The sequence below is a fragment of the Sciurus vulgaris genome (assembly GCF_902686455.1).
Source record: "Sciurus vulgaris genome assembly, chromosome: 8".
Classification (NCBI taxonomy): Eukaryota; Metazoa; Chordata; class Mammalia; order Rodentia; family Sciuridae; genus Sciurus; species Sciurus vulgaris.
In genome coordinates, this window is record NC_136468.1 from 83,608,813 (window position 1) to 83,623,905 (window position 15,093).

The window sequence follows — 15,093 nt, forward strand, 5'->3', positions numbered from 1 at the left end:
TTAGAGAAGGGGTGTTCTAAAACTGTGGTCCTAGGGGGCATGGGCATCACCTGGGAACTGGGAAATTACAGTTCTCAGCTGCTGCAGGCCACCTGAGTCAGAAACTACCTGTAAACAGCCTGGTTTAACAAGCTACATCATGTTTGAGGACCAATGGCTTAGACCAATAATTCACTTATTACTGTCAGAAAATACCCCACTAGTTGTCTTTCTTCTTCTGAAACTATAAAACTCTTCAGCAAATTTGGTGGCGGAGATGGTAAAGTTTTCTAGAGCAAACTTCTCTGGAGGCCGAGCACTCCGGGTCGGGTTTGTGCGTCTGGTGATCTGTCCCTCTGAGAAGGCCCGACGAACTGTTTTCTTCTTCTGAAACCAAAAGCAATATGCAATTGAGTGACCTCTTGAATAAAAGCCACTAGGCAACCTGTTATTAAACATCAGCACCAGTGTGAATAATTTTAAGGAGTTCCACTTACCGAAGCTGAGGTTGGGGTTCGTACTGGAAAGAAATCTGGCACTGAGTTCAGTTCTGCCAATAACTGAGCAAGCTGAAGAACAAAAGAAAGTATCTCACATAAATCAGTGCTGCCAGAATGTTATGTTTTGGATGTGAGGTGTCACCAAAAGCTCATGTGCCCCCCAAAGCTCAGCAATCCTTGAACTGTTGAGACTATGAAGACTCTTGGAGATGGACTAAATGTATTTTGCATTGAGACATGGTCATGAGCTTTGGGGAGTAAGGGTATCCCCCAGAGTATCCGAGTTCTCTTGGCTCTCGTCCTCAGACTCAGAGGCAGAATCTTCCATTTCCTTCACCTGTTTACAGTTTTTGTTTCTTCCCAGATATTTTTTACTCATGTGTGAGACAATGTAAGAAGGTTTAGAGAATAAATGATTGGGTTATGAGAGCCTTAACCCAATCAGTGAATTAATAAACTGATAGGATTGAGTGGTAATTGAAGGCAGGTGGGGAGTGGCTGGAGGAGGTGGGGCATTGGGGGCGTGGCTTTAGGGTATATACTTTTTATCTGGTGAGTGGAGTCTCTCTCTCTGCTTCCTGATAATCATGTGAGCCACTTCCCCTGGCCACACTCTTCCACCATGATGTCCAGCCTCACCTTGAGCTCTGAGGAATGGAGCCAGCTGTCTATGGATCAAGACCTCTGAACCTGGGAGCCCCTACATAAGTTTTCCTCCTCTATAATTGTGTTGGTCTAGTCTTTTAGTCAGAGCAGTGAAAAAGCTGACTAAAACAAAGGTCTAGATAGGTCACCCAATACCTCGAGCAAGCCTTCAATTTCACTACTAAATAGCTTAAACAGGCCTCAACAGTCACATCACCTCACATGTCAAGATTTTATCTCCAGAGATGAGAAGCTGACAACACCATTCATCTGCATCAACACAAGGATGGGATACAGTAACAACAGTCCTGGAACATCCAAAGCCTGGGCACAAGGTTCAATTCCTGACCAGTAATTCACAGTGCAAAGCTGGGACAAATCATTTTGCATGCTGAATCTCTCTCAGTTTCAACATGACCAAAATCCAAAAGGCTCAACTAGATGATTCTAAAAGAGCCCCCCAAATCTGATACTGTTAGGTAAATTTCCTGGCAATAAAAACAATTTCTAAAGACATCCCCAAATGAAAACCTAATAATACCAAGTACTAAAAGCCAATCAGATAATTCAAATAGAATTCCTTTTAGTTTTAGACTTTTTAAATTTTCAAATATATGGGTACCACTATAAAATCATGTAGAACACATAGTTCTTACTGAAGATGCAGACAGACACAGCATTAAAAATTTCCATTAGTCAAGCCCAAATGCGCCTTAGAATAAAAACCGCCCACAAGCAGGCTTTTCATTTTCTGAAGTAATATATTAGACTTATGATTACATTGATATTTCCCTTTAAAATAAAAGACAGAAAAAAATTCCAAAATAGGTAAAGTAATTGAGTGGTAAAATTATTTCTTGAAATTTTTTCAATACAAAATTATAAAACAATGATTTTTAACAATGATCAGATTAAGTTATTGACCTCATTTAGAAAAAAGTAATCACACATAACAGGGATTTCACTGTGTTCTACTGACTATTCTAATACAGACATTTAAAAGTGAATTTAGCCCCTGAGGTTGTTCTAATTCCTAGATCCTTCCCCTTCCTTCAGAGGATGTCTCCCAGTACAATAGCTTCCAGGCCAAAGCCACCTGCCTGTCCTGCCCACAACTCTACCCACTCAGCGACAGCTTCTTTGCTTCTTTCTGCAGTCGCTCAGCCCCTCTCTTCCCAGCACTGCTACTGATTGAGAACTCAACCTGACAAGCAGGAAGCAGCATTAGTTCTTGCTCCCTGTAGGGCCTGTAAATGGTCCCAGGGGGTCTCTTTCTGTTCCCAAACCAGAGCTGATCATGTAATAACAGCTTTGGGTTCTAGAAAAGAAAAAGGATACAAACTCCCCAGAGTATACCCTCCTAAGAGAAGCTAAGGTGACCAGAACTGAAGGGCAGAGTCACCTGTGAGGCTTGGCACCCATCGTCAGAGCCCAGCCTACTCCTGGTACCTCCCACTGGAGACTCACCATGGCCTTGTTCTCCCTGATGTTCATGGTCCTCTTCAGCAGAGCATCTGAGCTCTCTTGGCTCTCATCCTCAGACTCAGAGGCAGAATCTTCCATTTCCTTTGCCTCTTTACAGTTTTTGTTTCTTCCCAGATTTTTTTTACTATCCTGTAAATGTGAGCTGGAAAACAACAGCTCAGAAGAACTATTTTTATCTGATGTTTTTGCCAGTTTCTTGGTTGGGAACTGCAAGGCTACTCGTAGGCCAATGCTGCTTCTCCTAGACCTGCCTCTTCTAGGTGTAGTCTTTTCTTCCTCCTCCTCTTCTTTCTCACTCACCAATGATGCTTCACCGTCATCACTTGAATCTGACTCCACAAGCTAATAAAAGAACAAAAGAACACACTACAACAGACCTACCAAAAAACAAAAAACCCTACTCATTTTAAAACTACTCAGACATTATTTTAGAAAGACAAGTAATGAAAAGCCTCCCCCTTCCTTCCTACTGCTAGATCACTCTGAACACTTCACTTAAAACAAACATGGAGTTTGTTGGGGAATAAACTCAAAGCACAAGTAAATCCCTACTGAACCCTGCACAGGTCGTGCCCACCTGCCAATCCACATGCTGTGTGCCATCAGTCAGGCTGTGAGCAAAACACCAAAAGGGGACTCTGCCACATGAGCAACCCAGGGGCGCATCAGGAAGCCAAGTAAAATGAGGAATATGGGGTGTGCATGACCAGAGTTATCTTCAGACAAAAATGACATGCAGTGGGAAAAAATACTAATCTGCTATAAAGAACAAGACTAGGACTCAAGAGTGGAGGGGAAGGAAAACTGACTTCTCCCTGGTGAAGTGACCAAGGAGCAGGCAGAAGACCTGCCACTGGGGAATGTGGGGGTGTCATCCTCAGGGTGGAAAGGGCTCTGTCAAGGGGAGCTCCCTCCCTTCTCTATCAAGTTCAGAATCACAGGGGGTGATATCAAGTCTGACAGCTCTGCAGGATTATGCAGAGCACCTGTTCAGTTGGCTCCAGAAATTCTCACCCCAAATTTTCAAACTCCATGCCATAAAGTTCTCAGCATTAAAAGCTCACTGGGTCTTGCATGTGAGGTGGTAACAGGGTAACATCACTTAGGTGACAGTAGGATGATCTGAGAGTCAATAGGGACTCTGAGCAATGGCAGACAGGTCTAAATACTCGAGACAAGGATATCATCATCTAGGCATCCCTCCTTGACAGCCTGGGAATGGCTGTCAGTGAATGCTGAAGATGGGCCACCATGAACAGAGGCAACGGGATGGACCAGGACTCAATCCAATGACTCTGCCTCCTCCTCAGTGACTCTCAAAATTCTAGCTGGACTCAAGGTAGAAATAAGAGAGGAAGAAAAAACATGCAGAAAACTTCCAACCTGGTGTACCCATCCACCCATCCACACCATACCAGTAGAAAACTAAGACTGCACAGAACCCAAGGAGAAGAGCAAAAGTTGGCACTGTGGCTGTGGTTGTTCTGCACCTAGCCCGCAGACCATAGGAACCGAGGTTGTGGCAGGACCTCACTATCAGAAAGGACAATTTGGTCAGTTCCCATGAGCACAGGGAGGAGAGAGTAGTGCTTGTGCTTTAGTCTGGATCCCCCAAAAGATCAACATATGAAGGCTTGGTCCCCAAGATGGAAACCCTGGGAGGTCACAGGTCCTTTAGAAGCAGCTCAGTAGGAACTCTTCAGATCATGCAGGAGCAGACCATGCCCTTAAAGGAGACTACAGGACCCAAGTCTCTTCCTGGCTCTTTTTGGCTTCCCGATCATGAGGTTAAGTGGTTTTGTTCTAACATGCTTTCCCACTGTGATGTGACTCCTCACCACAGGCTCAAAGTCACAGAGCTAACCAATCATAGGCTAGAAATTCCAAAATTATGAACCAAAATAACCCATTTCTCTTTATACATTAACTATCTCAGGTATTTTGTTATAGCAGTGGAAAGCTAATTAATATAGCTTGTATTCTCACAAAATTTGAAAATAAATTTTGCAGGTGGACCCTATAATGAGCTATGAGTTATGTTACACTCTATATAATACTCACAACTGATACCCTAAATATGTAGTCTAAGTGGGGAAAAGACTTGGGGTAATTCACTTTCCCTCACTACTAGAAACACAAATTCTTTAACTGACTAGCCATCACTTAGCTAAAGAACAGAAGACACCCATTAAGGTTTGTGAGAACTTTAGTGTCTTACTGGCAAGAAATTGGGGACCTGCTGGCCAAAACCGATGAACTGCCACACAAACGGCTTCTGTAAAGAAAGCCAGAGCAGACTGGCACAGCTCTGTTGCTATTGATAGGAAAGAGCCACCATCTAAGGAGGCAGCCTACCATTAGGGCTTTCCGTGGCCTAAGCTTTCCCCATGGAAGGTGCGGGACAAAGCCAGCCTGGCAGTCACAGCTCATTTACACTTCCACACTGGTTCCATGCCAAAAGTTGTTCTTTAGGAGCCACCAGCTGAACAGGTTTAAACTATCTTCACCTTGATCACAAAGGAAGAAATGGTTTGTTTACTTTCTGGATTAACCTATGCTATTTTTCAGTTAGTAGAAACAATTTTTTTTGCACTTAAAAAAATCCATACTATTGTTATATTTTTATGTATCAGTTAATTACATAAATTGAACGTGAATTTTTAAAAAACTAAAAAAGGAAGGGTAAAGGTAATGTATTTTGGATTGGAACTCGGGATAGAAAGAGGACTTACCAGAAAAACTGGTGAAATTTCAATGAAGTCTAGAATTTACTAGATAACACATTAATTTCTCAGTTTTGACAACTGTATCATGATTATGATGGGGAAACTAGGTCAAATACATATAGGGTCTCTCTGTGCTATCTCTGTAATTTTATAAATCAAATTATTCCAAAATAAAAATACTTAGAAAAAAATCCAAATATTGGGCTTTAATGTTATCTTAAGATTCAAACACCAGTTGGCAGAAAACTGAATGCAATATGCAGAGTAAATGGAAGAGATCTTAATGGTTGAAGAGATCTTAATGGTCTGAGAAAATTTTCCCCAGGAATCCAGGAGGACCAAGGGTCATCTTTAAAGTTAAAAACCATGCTGGATCCTTGAAATCAAGATGCACATGGAAATCCCAATCTGCACCATGGCCACAATTCTGTCAAATTAACCTCCAATCTAAGAATATCATTTCACACACAACCAGAAAGGGCTGGAAGGAACCTGTTACCCCAATACAGACTGAAAAGATAAAAGCAGTTCAAGAAATCTGAGATAAACTGGTAACGACAATAAAGGACACCAGGGACACATCCCCAAAACCCCAAGTGGAAGACAAATGTATTTTCTCTAAGAAAGGAATGGGCCAGTGGACAGGAGATTAGACTTACAGTAGCAATTCTTATACTAACTGGTTTATAAGATAAATGTGAAGAAAAAATGAAATCTTTTCATTTGTGAAGTGACTACTTACAATAAAACTATATTTAGAAACAGAACTAAAACTTTTACTGCCCACAATCCTTTGCATTGATAATCATTACCATTACTTCTGGGTTATTGTTTATGTTCAGATCATTCTGTGTAAATCCTTCGAAGTCTTCATTCTCTGAGTCAGTGTCCTCTATAAAAATTCTTCTTAGCTCTTCTGTAAAGTATTTGGAACGGAAACGAACATCCTGCTAAATTAAAAACACATACATCAGAGAGACAGGAAGCACAATAGATGCGATGGGGGAGGGGAGGACAGGGATTATTGGTTCAATGGATGTGAGTTTCTCTGGAGATGGATGGCAGTGATGGCTGCCCAACAGAGTGAAGGTACTTAATGTTACTGAACTGGGCACTTAAAGTGGTTAAGATGGAAAATTTTACATAACAAATATTTTACCACCCTCCCACACACACGCGTACACACGCACACACATTTTTCTAAGACTTACAGAAATAAAGACCTACAAATTAGGCAATTTCAAAAAATCAGAATGGTTGTTGCCTTAGTCACTTTTGGCATGACTGGTGAGAGTACTGATAGAATCCGGCTTCCCCTGCCAAAGCTGGCAACCAGAAATGTCTGCTTTCACACAGAACTGCAAACACATGGAGAGAAGAGACAAGGAGAAAACCTGGCTTCCTCCCACATGCTGATGTCTGCCAACAGCCATCCAGAGCCGGGGTCCCCTCCGAGTGGGTTAGCCTGGCTCCCTTTCACACACAGCAAGTTTCTCTGCAGGAAAGAGCTGGGGACCCTCATATCCCTCCACCCACTGCCAGAGGGGCTGGACTTGCTCCATTACCAATGACAGTGGGAGACTGATGGGAAGCCACAACCCTCTTCACCCCCAGGGGGTGGGATGAGCAACCACAGTGGTAGCAAGTGAGCAGAGGGAGAGATGTTATGACTGATTCAAAAAACAGACATTTTTCAACAGTGAGTTTTCCACCTTCTGAAATACCACAGAGGGAAACCAGATCTTAAGAAAGTGGGTTCGAAAGAAATGAAAAAGAAAGAACTACAGACCCAAAGAGAGACCCTCAAGGGCAGCCTCCCAATGGCCTGCTATCCTCCCCGTCAGGGTGAGTCTCATCCTCCCACCCTCAGTATATCCACGACCCCTCACAATACACCACATTTGATTGAGACTCTTCAGCTCCCCTGCCTTTAATTATATCTTTCTTGGCACTCCAATATCTTTGGGGGAAAAAACAGATATAACAGATGAGTGGAAAAACTTACAGGGGGAAAGAGAAAGAAATGCCTGCATCCAGCATTCAGTCAGCTTAAAAATGTCTCCTATGAATTATTATGGGTAATTGGAGTGAGTTTGCTCAAAGCTAAATGACTTTCTTCCTTTGATGATAGCTGTGGTGCAGCTGCTTGCAAAACAAATACACACACAAAAGGGAAGTTTCTTTAAAGTGAAATTCAAATTGTGTTCGAGAGAGACCAGAGTAGGCTATATATGCTATGCACAAGTTCAAGAGGTTTCCCTTGGCTGGTTAAAAATGCATCTTCAGTGTGTGGGGTGCGGCAAGCAGAAGACCAGGGCTCCTCATTAAGGAAGAATGAGTGGAACACAGCTGGCTACTGAGGAAACCCACCAAGCACCTGAGTGCTGGAAACATCTGGCTCACAGAACACCCAGCCAGACCCTGCAGGCTGTTTTAGGGAAATGGGGTCTGTGTGTACATGTCATTAAATATTCCAAGTTCCTGCCCAGGGCCTGAGGACACAGGTCAGATCTTGGAGCAGTGAGCTCCAACCCTCACCGCTCTCGCTTTTCCTATCCTTTGTGCAGGCCTTGCAGGGCAGTGGGCAGCCTGGGAGAAATCCTACCTTGGATGGCCAGTCCTGATGGAGAAAAAGTTAGCCACAGTCCTAAATGGAGGCCTATGCTTTTATTTGGCTAACTTCAAAGGGTGTAAAAACAGCTTGTCCATCTCCACGTCCCAGCTCACGGCATTCCTGCTCTCTGGAACCTGTCCAGTACGCTTCAGAACAAATACTCAGGCACCTACATCTACCATGATGAAGGCAGTAAGCAAGCAGCAAACTGGAAGGAGTTACACGGGCAGCTAAACTTTTTTATTTTGAAGCCCATGTGACATGAAAACAGACTAGGGAGCAATGGCCTGCTGAACCAGTCAGATGTACCATTTCAAGTACAACGAACAGCCAGTGGCTCCCATTCTGTACCACCAGATGGGGTGCTGGATGCTTAAAACAAGAGCAAAGGGACAACGCAAGGACAAAAGATCAGAGCCAGGAAAGCTAGAAAGCACCTTCCAGTAGGAGGTCCCTTCCTTCAAGGAGCTCGTATGATCTGCAGCAGAGCCAAACGGTCAAGTACCATGGTGAATGGTGCCAGTGGAGACACAGGCAATGTGGCAAATGTCGGAAGAAAGTCCAGTGAGACCTCATGGAAGGAGCAGGATTCCAGCTGCACCCAAGCCAGGATACACAGGCAGGGTGAAGAGTGGGGACCGTGGGAAGAAAGCGCAGGATGGCTTTGGTGACGCAAATCAACCTAGTTTCTGAGCTGTGCATCACAGCAGGTGGAAGAGCACAGGGGAGTGAAGAGGTTATGAAGTGGTGGCCCAGGATCAGGAACGTCATGGCTCACTGCTTCCCAGATGTGGGGCCTTGGGCAAAAGATACTGACAGCACCTCCGACTTCCCAATGAGGTCTGTGCAGTGAATGCAGTAGTACCTGTAAGAAACCACAAGGCACACTGTCACAGCCAACCAGGACCTGCTGGGGTCAGACCGGGGGTCCCAGAAGGACAGAAGTGACTGCGTAAGTACTAGTCACAGGAGCAAAAGCAGCTCCTGTGTTTCTCAATGCCCAGGGCATGCCAGGCTCTGCACTGGACACTTCACACATGTCCTGTGCTGCTCGGAATGCCCCTAAGGTGGATCTAACAGGCTCCGTTCGCCCTTGCTACCTGACCCTGTTCAGATAGACTAGGGAGGAGGGGAGACAGGAGCTCAGTCTGTAGGGAATCCTAGTAGGATCATTCTGGTAGGGGCCATGAGGGCCAGCGCAGCTACAGGGGGAAGGGAAGGGAAGGCAAAGATATGAGAACACAGCAGGAGTTTCATTAGCTTCTGGAGGGGAGGGGTGGGGGAGGGGCAAGGAGAGGGGAAGGGGAGTTGGAGGGACCATCAAGAACAATAGAGGGAGATAAAGATGGGCAAATGGGGAAGCCAGACAGACAAGCAGAAGAGGGAAAATGGTGAGTTTCAGCTGTCCCTTGAATGACTAAGAGCAGTCCAACTGGCAGTCCACCTGGGGCTGGAGAGAGGAGCCACGCTGCACATGAAGAGCATGGTAACAGCAGCAAGCAGGACTGCCCATCACCAGATCACTAAGAGTGAAAAGATCTGAGGACGAACTCATACAGAACCCACATGTAGGGAAAAAGAAGGAATGACAACAAAAAGCAAAAGGTGGAACTGATAAAGAGACCCAGGAGTGGAAGGAGGCAGCTAGAAGGATTAAATGTCATGATGACATCAAATAAGACAAGGATCACAGTGCCCAGAGAGGCCCAGCAACCCCAAACAGCGCTGAAGCCAGAACACACACAGTCACTCCGAGTAAGGAAGCAGGCTGTCTTGCAGGTAGCATTAGATGCTTCCCTTCCTGGAGGTGCCCAGTTGAAGCAAGGTGAGTTGAATTTACAGCCGTTGACAAGAGGCCATGGTGGAAGAGAATGAAGAATTTTGAGTGTCACAATGAACTCAGAAGAAAATGCCACCGAAGGCTGTTTATTGATTGGCCAATCTGTTGTTAAGGCACAATACAAACCTCCAGGAACCTCACTCTCAGAGGACTATAACCTGTGTTTGCTACCCAGCAAAGTAATTAAAGAAAGCATAAGACTCTCCCCAGCAGTTCCGGGCAGGAGGCCCTGATAGAATCTCACTGCAGGACCAGAGTGAGGCAATTGTCTCATACATTCCATGCACCTCCTTGCACTGGCAGGGCTGGCCCTCCCCTGCCACCACGTGGGAGGACTCTGAATGCAGCCTCACCATAGTTAACAGCCTGGAGGTAGCAAAGGAAATGGATTTGCTCATGTGAGGTCCCTTTATTTAAAAAAAAGAAAGAAAGAAAAAAAAAAGTGTGTGTGTGTGTGTGTGTGTGTGTGTGTGTAGGTAGAGTATGTGGACAGGAATATAACACCCAACGTGTGAGCAAAATGTTCCCACCAGTGTCTTAAGAATGAGAGGCACAACGCCTCTAAAATACAGCACTCATCAACTACTATCACCAAACTCAGACCACTGAAAAAAAGGAACATCCAAACCAAGATCCAGGCTTCCAGATGAACACACCTGCCCTGCAAGCTAGCATTCCTACCTGTTTCCCCATCTCCAGAGAGTCAAAACTATCACAGCTCTCCTCTGACGACAGGGTTTCCATGGGAACGTCATCTCGGAAACCAACGAACTCTTCATCATCACTGGGGGCGTTAAAGATGTCAGCCACTTCTTTAGGGATCTGTTTTGGATTCAAAAAGGGAAGGAGGATAAAACTGGGGCTGTTATAATCACTTAGGCAAATTTTCTAAAGCAGAGCAGGAATTACCATCTCATAACTTCATCACACTGCCATAGTTGCCCAGGAGACCCCAGGAACCCTGGGGAAAAGGTGCTTAAGATAAGATAGCAGAAGGTGCTGGGGGTGTAAAATTTTTTCCAATTCTAGATACACACCCTGTTTTACAGGTGATGACATATATAGATGAAGGAAGAAGGGAAGCAGGAAAAACAGGCATCAGTTTCTGAAAACCAACCAACAATCTCTTTCCTCTAAATTTGTCCTTAAATGCCATTCATGTAAAAAAAAAAAAAAAAATGACTCCATCAAGGGTCACTAAGCTCTTCTTTTCTTAAATATTTCTACCTGCAGGTCTTTATTTCTCTGTTGTTATATGCTGATTCATAGATATGAAAGTTCATATAATGAAACAAGTAGCTTTCCCCCTCTTTTATATGCAAAACTAATTTAAGCAGCTGTGGAATTAATGCCAAGAGAATTTAAATGCCATTAGGGGCAATTATTCTGAGAATGTTAGCACATTTAATCTAACAAATATGTATTAACTGGGAATTCATTTTTGTACATTACCTCATTTCTCTCAACTTTTCAAAAGTTCAAGCACAACAGAAAAGTGAAAAAAAAAAAAAAATCACAGAAATCACCTGTAGATTCTTCACCTGGTAACACCATTTGTCTTCACATTTGCTTTTTTTCTCTTCTAATAAATGTTAGGTTGAAATCACAGGCATTTCCTGATGTGTCTGCCCTCAGAAAACAGCAGTTGCATAGGAGCCAACCTAATCCATGTATACCCCACCCATGAAAGCAATTTACAGACATACTAATTTGCTTTAAAATACTTTACTTTATACCTCCCCAGGATAAGGACATCCTCCTGGATAACCACAAAACCACAACCATACCTAAAATGATTGGCATTAATTCAGTAATATCATTTGCTATAATTATTTAATTATAATGTCTGGCACTGTCCCAAAATTTTAAATTTTCTTTATTTGCTCTAATTAGTTGTACAAGGCAATAGAATACGTTTATACATTTTGGTAGATCATACATAAAGGGAGTGTAATTTCTCATTTTTCTCACTGTACATATTGTAGGGTAACATGGGTCATGCAGTCATAGATGTACATGAGGTAATAATGCCTGTTTCACTCTACTATCCTTCCTACCCCCATACTTTTTTGGGGGCGGGGGAGAGAACCAACTCAAGCAAGGTTCATGTATAGTATTTGCTTTTTATGACTTTTTAACATTGTTTTTCCCAACACTGACCCTTTTTTTTTTTTTTAATTGTAAACAAATGGGATACATGTTGTTTCTCTGTTTGTACATGGCATAAAGGCATATCATTTGTGTAATCATAAATTTACATAGAGTAATGTTGTTTGATTCATTCTGTTATTTTTTCCCTTCCCCCCACCCCTCCCATCCCTCTTTACACTCTATACAGTACTTCCTTCCTCCATACTTGCCCCCCTCCCTAACCCTAACTCTAACCCTAACACTAACCCTTTCCTCCCCCCCATTATGTGTCATCCTCCACTTATTAGCGATATCATTCGTCCTTTGGCTTTTTGAGATTGGCTTATCTCACTTAGCATGATATTCTCCAATTTCCTCCATTTGCCTGCAAATGCCATAATTTTATCATTCTTTATGGCTGAGTAATATTCCATTGTATATATATACCACAGTTTCTTTATCCACTCATCAATTGAAGGGCATCTAGGTTGGTTCCACAGTCTGGCTATTGTGAATTGAGCAGCTATGAACATTGATGTGGCTGTGTCTCTGTCGTATGCTGATTTTAAGTCCTTTGGGTATAGGCCAAGGAGTGGGATAGCTGGGTCAAATGGAGGGTCCATTCCAAGTTTTCTAAGGAATCTCCACACTGCTTTCCAGAGTGGCTGCACTAATTTGCAGCCCCACCAGCAATGTATGAGTGTACCTTTCTCCCCACATCCTCGACAACACCTGTTGTTGCTCGTATTCTTGATAATCGCCATTCTAATTGGGGTGAGATGGAATCTTAGGGTGGTTTTGATTTGCATTTCTCTTATTACTAGAGATGTTGAGCATTTTTCCATATGTTTGTTGATTGCTTGTAGATCTTCTTCTGTGAAGTGTCTATTCATTTCCTTGGCCTATTTGTCAACTGGATTATTTGAATTCTTGGAGTAGAGTTTGAGTTCTTTATAAATTCTGGAGATTAGTGCTCTATCTGAAGTATGATTGGCAAAGATATTCTCCCACTCTGTAGGCTCTTTCTTCGCATTGCTGATAGTTTCCTTTGCTGAGAGAAAGCTTTTTAGTTTGAATCTATCCCAGTGGTTGATTCTAGCTTTTATTTCTTGTGCTATGGGAGTCCTGTTAAGGAAGTCTGATCCTAGACCAACAAGGTGAAGATTTGGACCTACTTTTTCTTCTATAATCTGCAGGGTCTCTGCTCTGATTCCGAGGTCCTTAATCCATTCTGAGTTTAGTTTCGTGCATGCTGAGAGATATGGGTTTAGTTTCATTCTGTTGCATATGGATTTCCAATTCTCCCAGCACCATTTATTGAAGAGGCTATCTTTTTTCCATTGCATATTTTTGGCACCTTTGTCTAATATGAGAAAATTGTATTTATTTGGGTTTGTGTCCGTGTCCTCTATTCTATACCATTGATCTACCTTTCTATTTTGGTACCAATACCATGCCGTTTTTGTTACTATTGCTTTGTAGTAGAGTTGAAGATCTGGTATTGCAATACCCCCTGTTTCACTCTTCCTGCTAAGGATTGCTTTAGCTATTCTGGGTTTCTTATTCTTCCAGATGAATTTCATAATTGCTTGCTCTATTTCTGTAAGGTACGTCATTGGGATTTTAATTGGAATTGCATTGAATTTGTATAGCACTTTAGGTAGTATGGCCATTTTGACAATATTAATTCTTCCTATCCAAGAACATGGAAGATTTTTCCATCTTCTAAGGTGTTCTTTAATTTCTTTCTTTAGTGTTGTATAGTTCTCATTGTAGAGGTCTTTCACCTCTTTTGTGAGATTGATTCCCAAGTATTTTATTTTTTTCGAGGCTATTGTGAATGGGGTAGTTTTCCTAATTTCTCTTTCTGAAGATTCATCACTTATGTATAAAAATGCGTTGGATTTATGGGCATTGATCTTGTAACCTGCTACTTTACTGAATTCACTTATGAGTTCTAAGAGTTTTCTGCTGGAATTTCCAGGTTCCTCTAAATATATAATCATGTCGTCAGCGAACAGGGATAGTTTGAGTTCTTCTTTCCCAATTCCTATCCCTTTAATCTCTTTGATTTGTCTAATTGCTCTGGCCAGAGTCTCAAGAACGATGTTGAATAGAAGTGGTGAAAGAGGGCATCCCTGCCTTGTTCCAGTTTTTAGGGGGAATGCTTTCAGTTTTTCACCATTTAGAATGATATTAGCCATGGGCTTAGCATAAATGGCCTTTACAATGTTAAGGAATGTTCCCACTATCCCTATTTTTTCTAGTGTTTTGAGCATGAAGGGGTGCTGTATTTTATCAAATGCTTTTTCTGCATCTATTGAAATAATCATGTGATTCTTGACTTTAAATCTATTAATGTGGTGAATTACGTTTATTGATTTCCTGATGTTGAAGCAACCTTGCATCCCTGGGATGAAACCCACTTGATCATGGTGCACTATCTTTTTAATATGTTTTTGTATGCGATTTGCTAAAATTTTGTTGAGAATTTTTGCATCGATGTTCATTAAGGGTATTGGTCTGAAATTTTCTTTCCTTGATGAGTCTCTGTCTGGTTTAGGTATCAGGGTGATGTTGGCTTCATAGAATGAGTTTGGGAGGGTTCCCTCCTCTTCTATTTTATGGAATACTTTGAGAAGTATTGGAATGAGCTCTTCTTTAAAGGTTTTGTAGAACTCGGCTGAGAACCCATCTGGTCCCGGACTTTTCTTTGTTGGTAGGCTTTTGATGACTTCTTCTATTTCAGTACTTGAAATTGGTCTATTTAAATTGTTTATGTCCTCCTCGTTCAGTTTAGGCAATTCATATGTCTCTAGAAACCTGTTGATGCCTTCAAAATTTTCTATTTTGTTGGAGTATAGATTTTCAAAATAGCTTCTAATTATGTTTTATATTTCAATCCTGTCTGTTGTGATATTTCCTTGTTCATTCCGAATTTTAGTGATTTGGGTTTTCTCTCGTCTTCTCTTTGTTAGTGTGGCTAAAGGTTTATCAATTTTGTTTATTTTTTCGAAGAACCAACTATTTATTTTGTCAATTTTTTGTATTGTTTCTTTTGTTTCAATTTCATTGATTTCAGCTCTGAGTTTAACTATTTCCTGTCTTCTACTACCTTTGGTGCTGTTCTGTTCTTCTTTTTCTAGGGCTTTGAGCTGTAGTGTTAGGTCGTTT

At 42.2% G+C, this 15,093-nt stretch overlaps 1 protein-coding gene across 2 annotated transcripts in view; it reads right to left on the reverse strand.

Annotated features, from left to right (window-relative positions):
* CDCA7L (cell division cycle associated 7 like) overlaps window positions 1-15,093 on the reverse strand; it is a 46,626-nt gene that overhangs the window by 3,216 nt on the left and 28,317 nt on the right. Inside the window, exons 2-6 of one of the 2 annotated variants that reach the window (XM_079151933.1) lie at window positions 10,471-10,611; window positions 6,148-6,282; window positions 2,592-2,951; window positions 477-548; window positions 196-366 (exon numbers count right to left, since the gene is read on the reverse strand). In XM_079151933.1, the coding sequence (XP_079008059.1) occupies window positions 196-366; window positions 477-548; window positions 2,592-2,951; window positions 6,148-6,282; window positions 10,471-10,611 (879 nt within the window). Of the gene's footprint in view, window positions 1-195; window positions 367-476; window positions 549-2,591; window positions 2,952-6,147; window positions 6,286-10,470; window positions 10,612-15,093 lie in introns of both variants that reach the window. The other variant, XM_079151932.1, reaches the window with a different exon arrangement.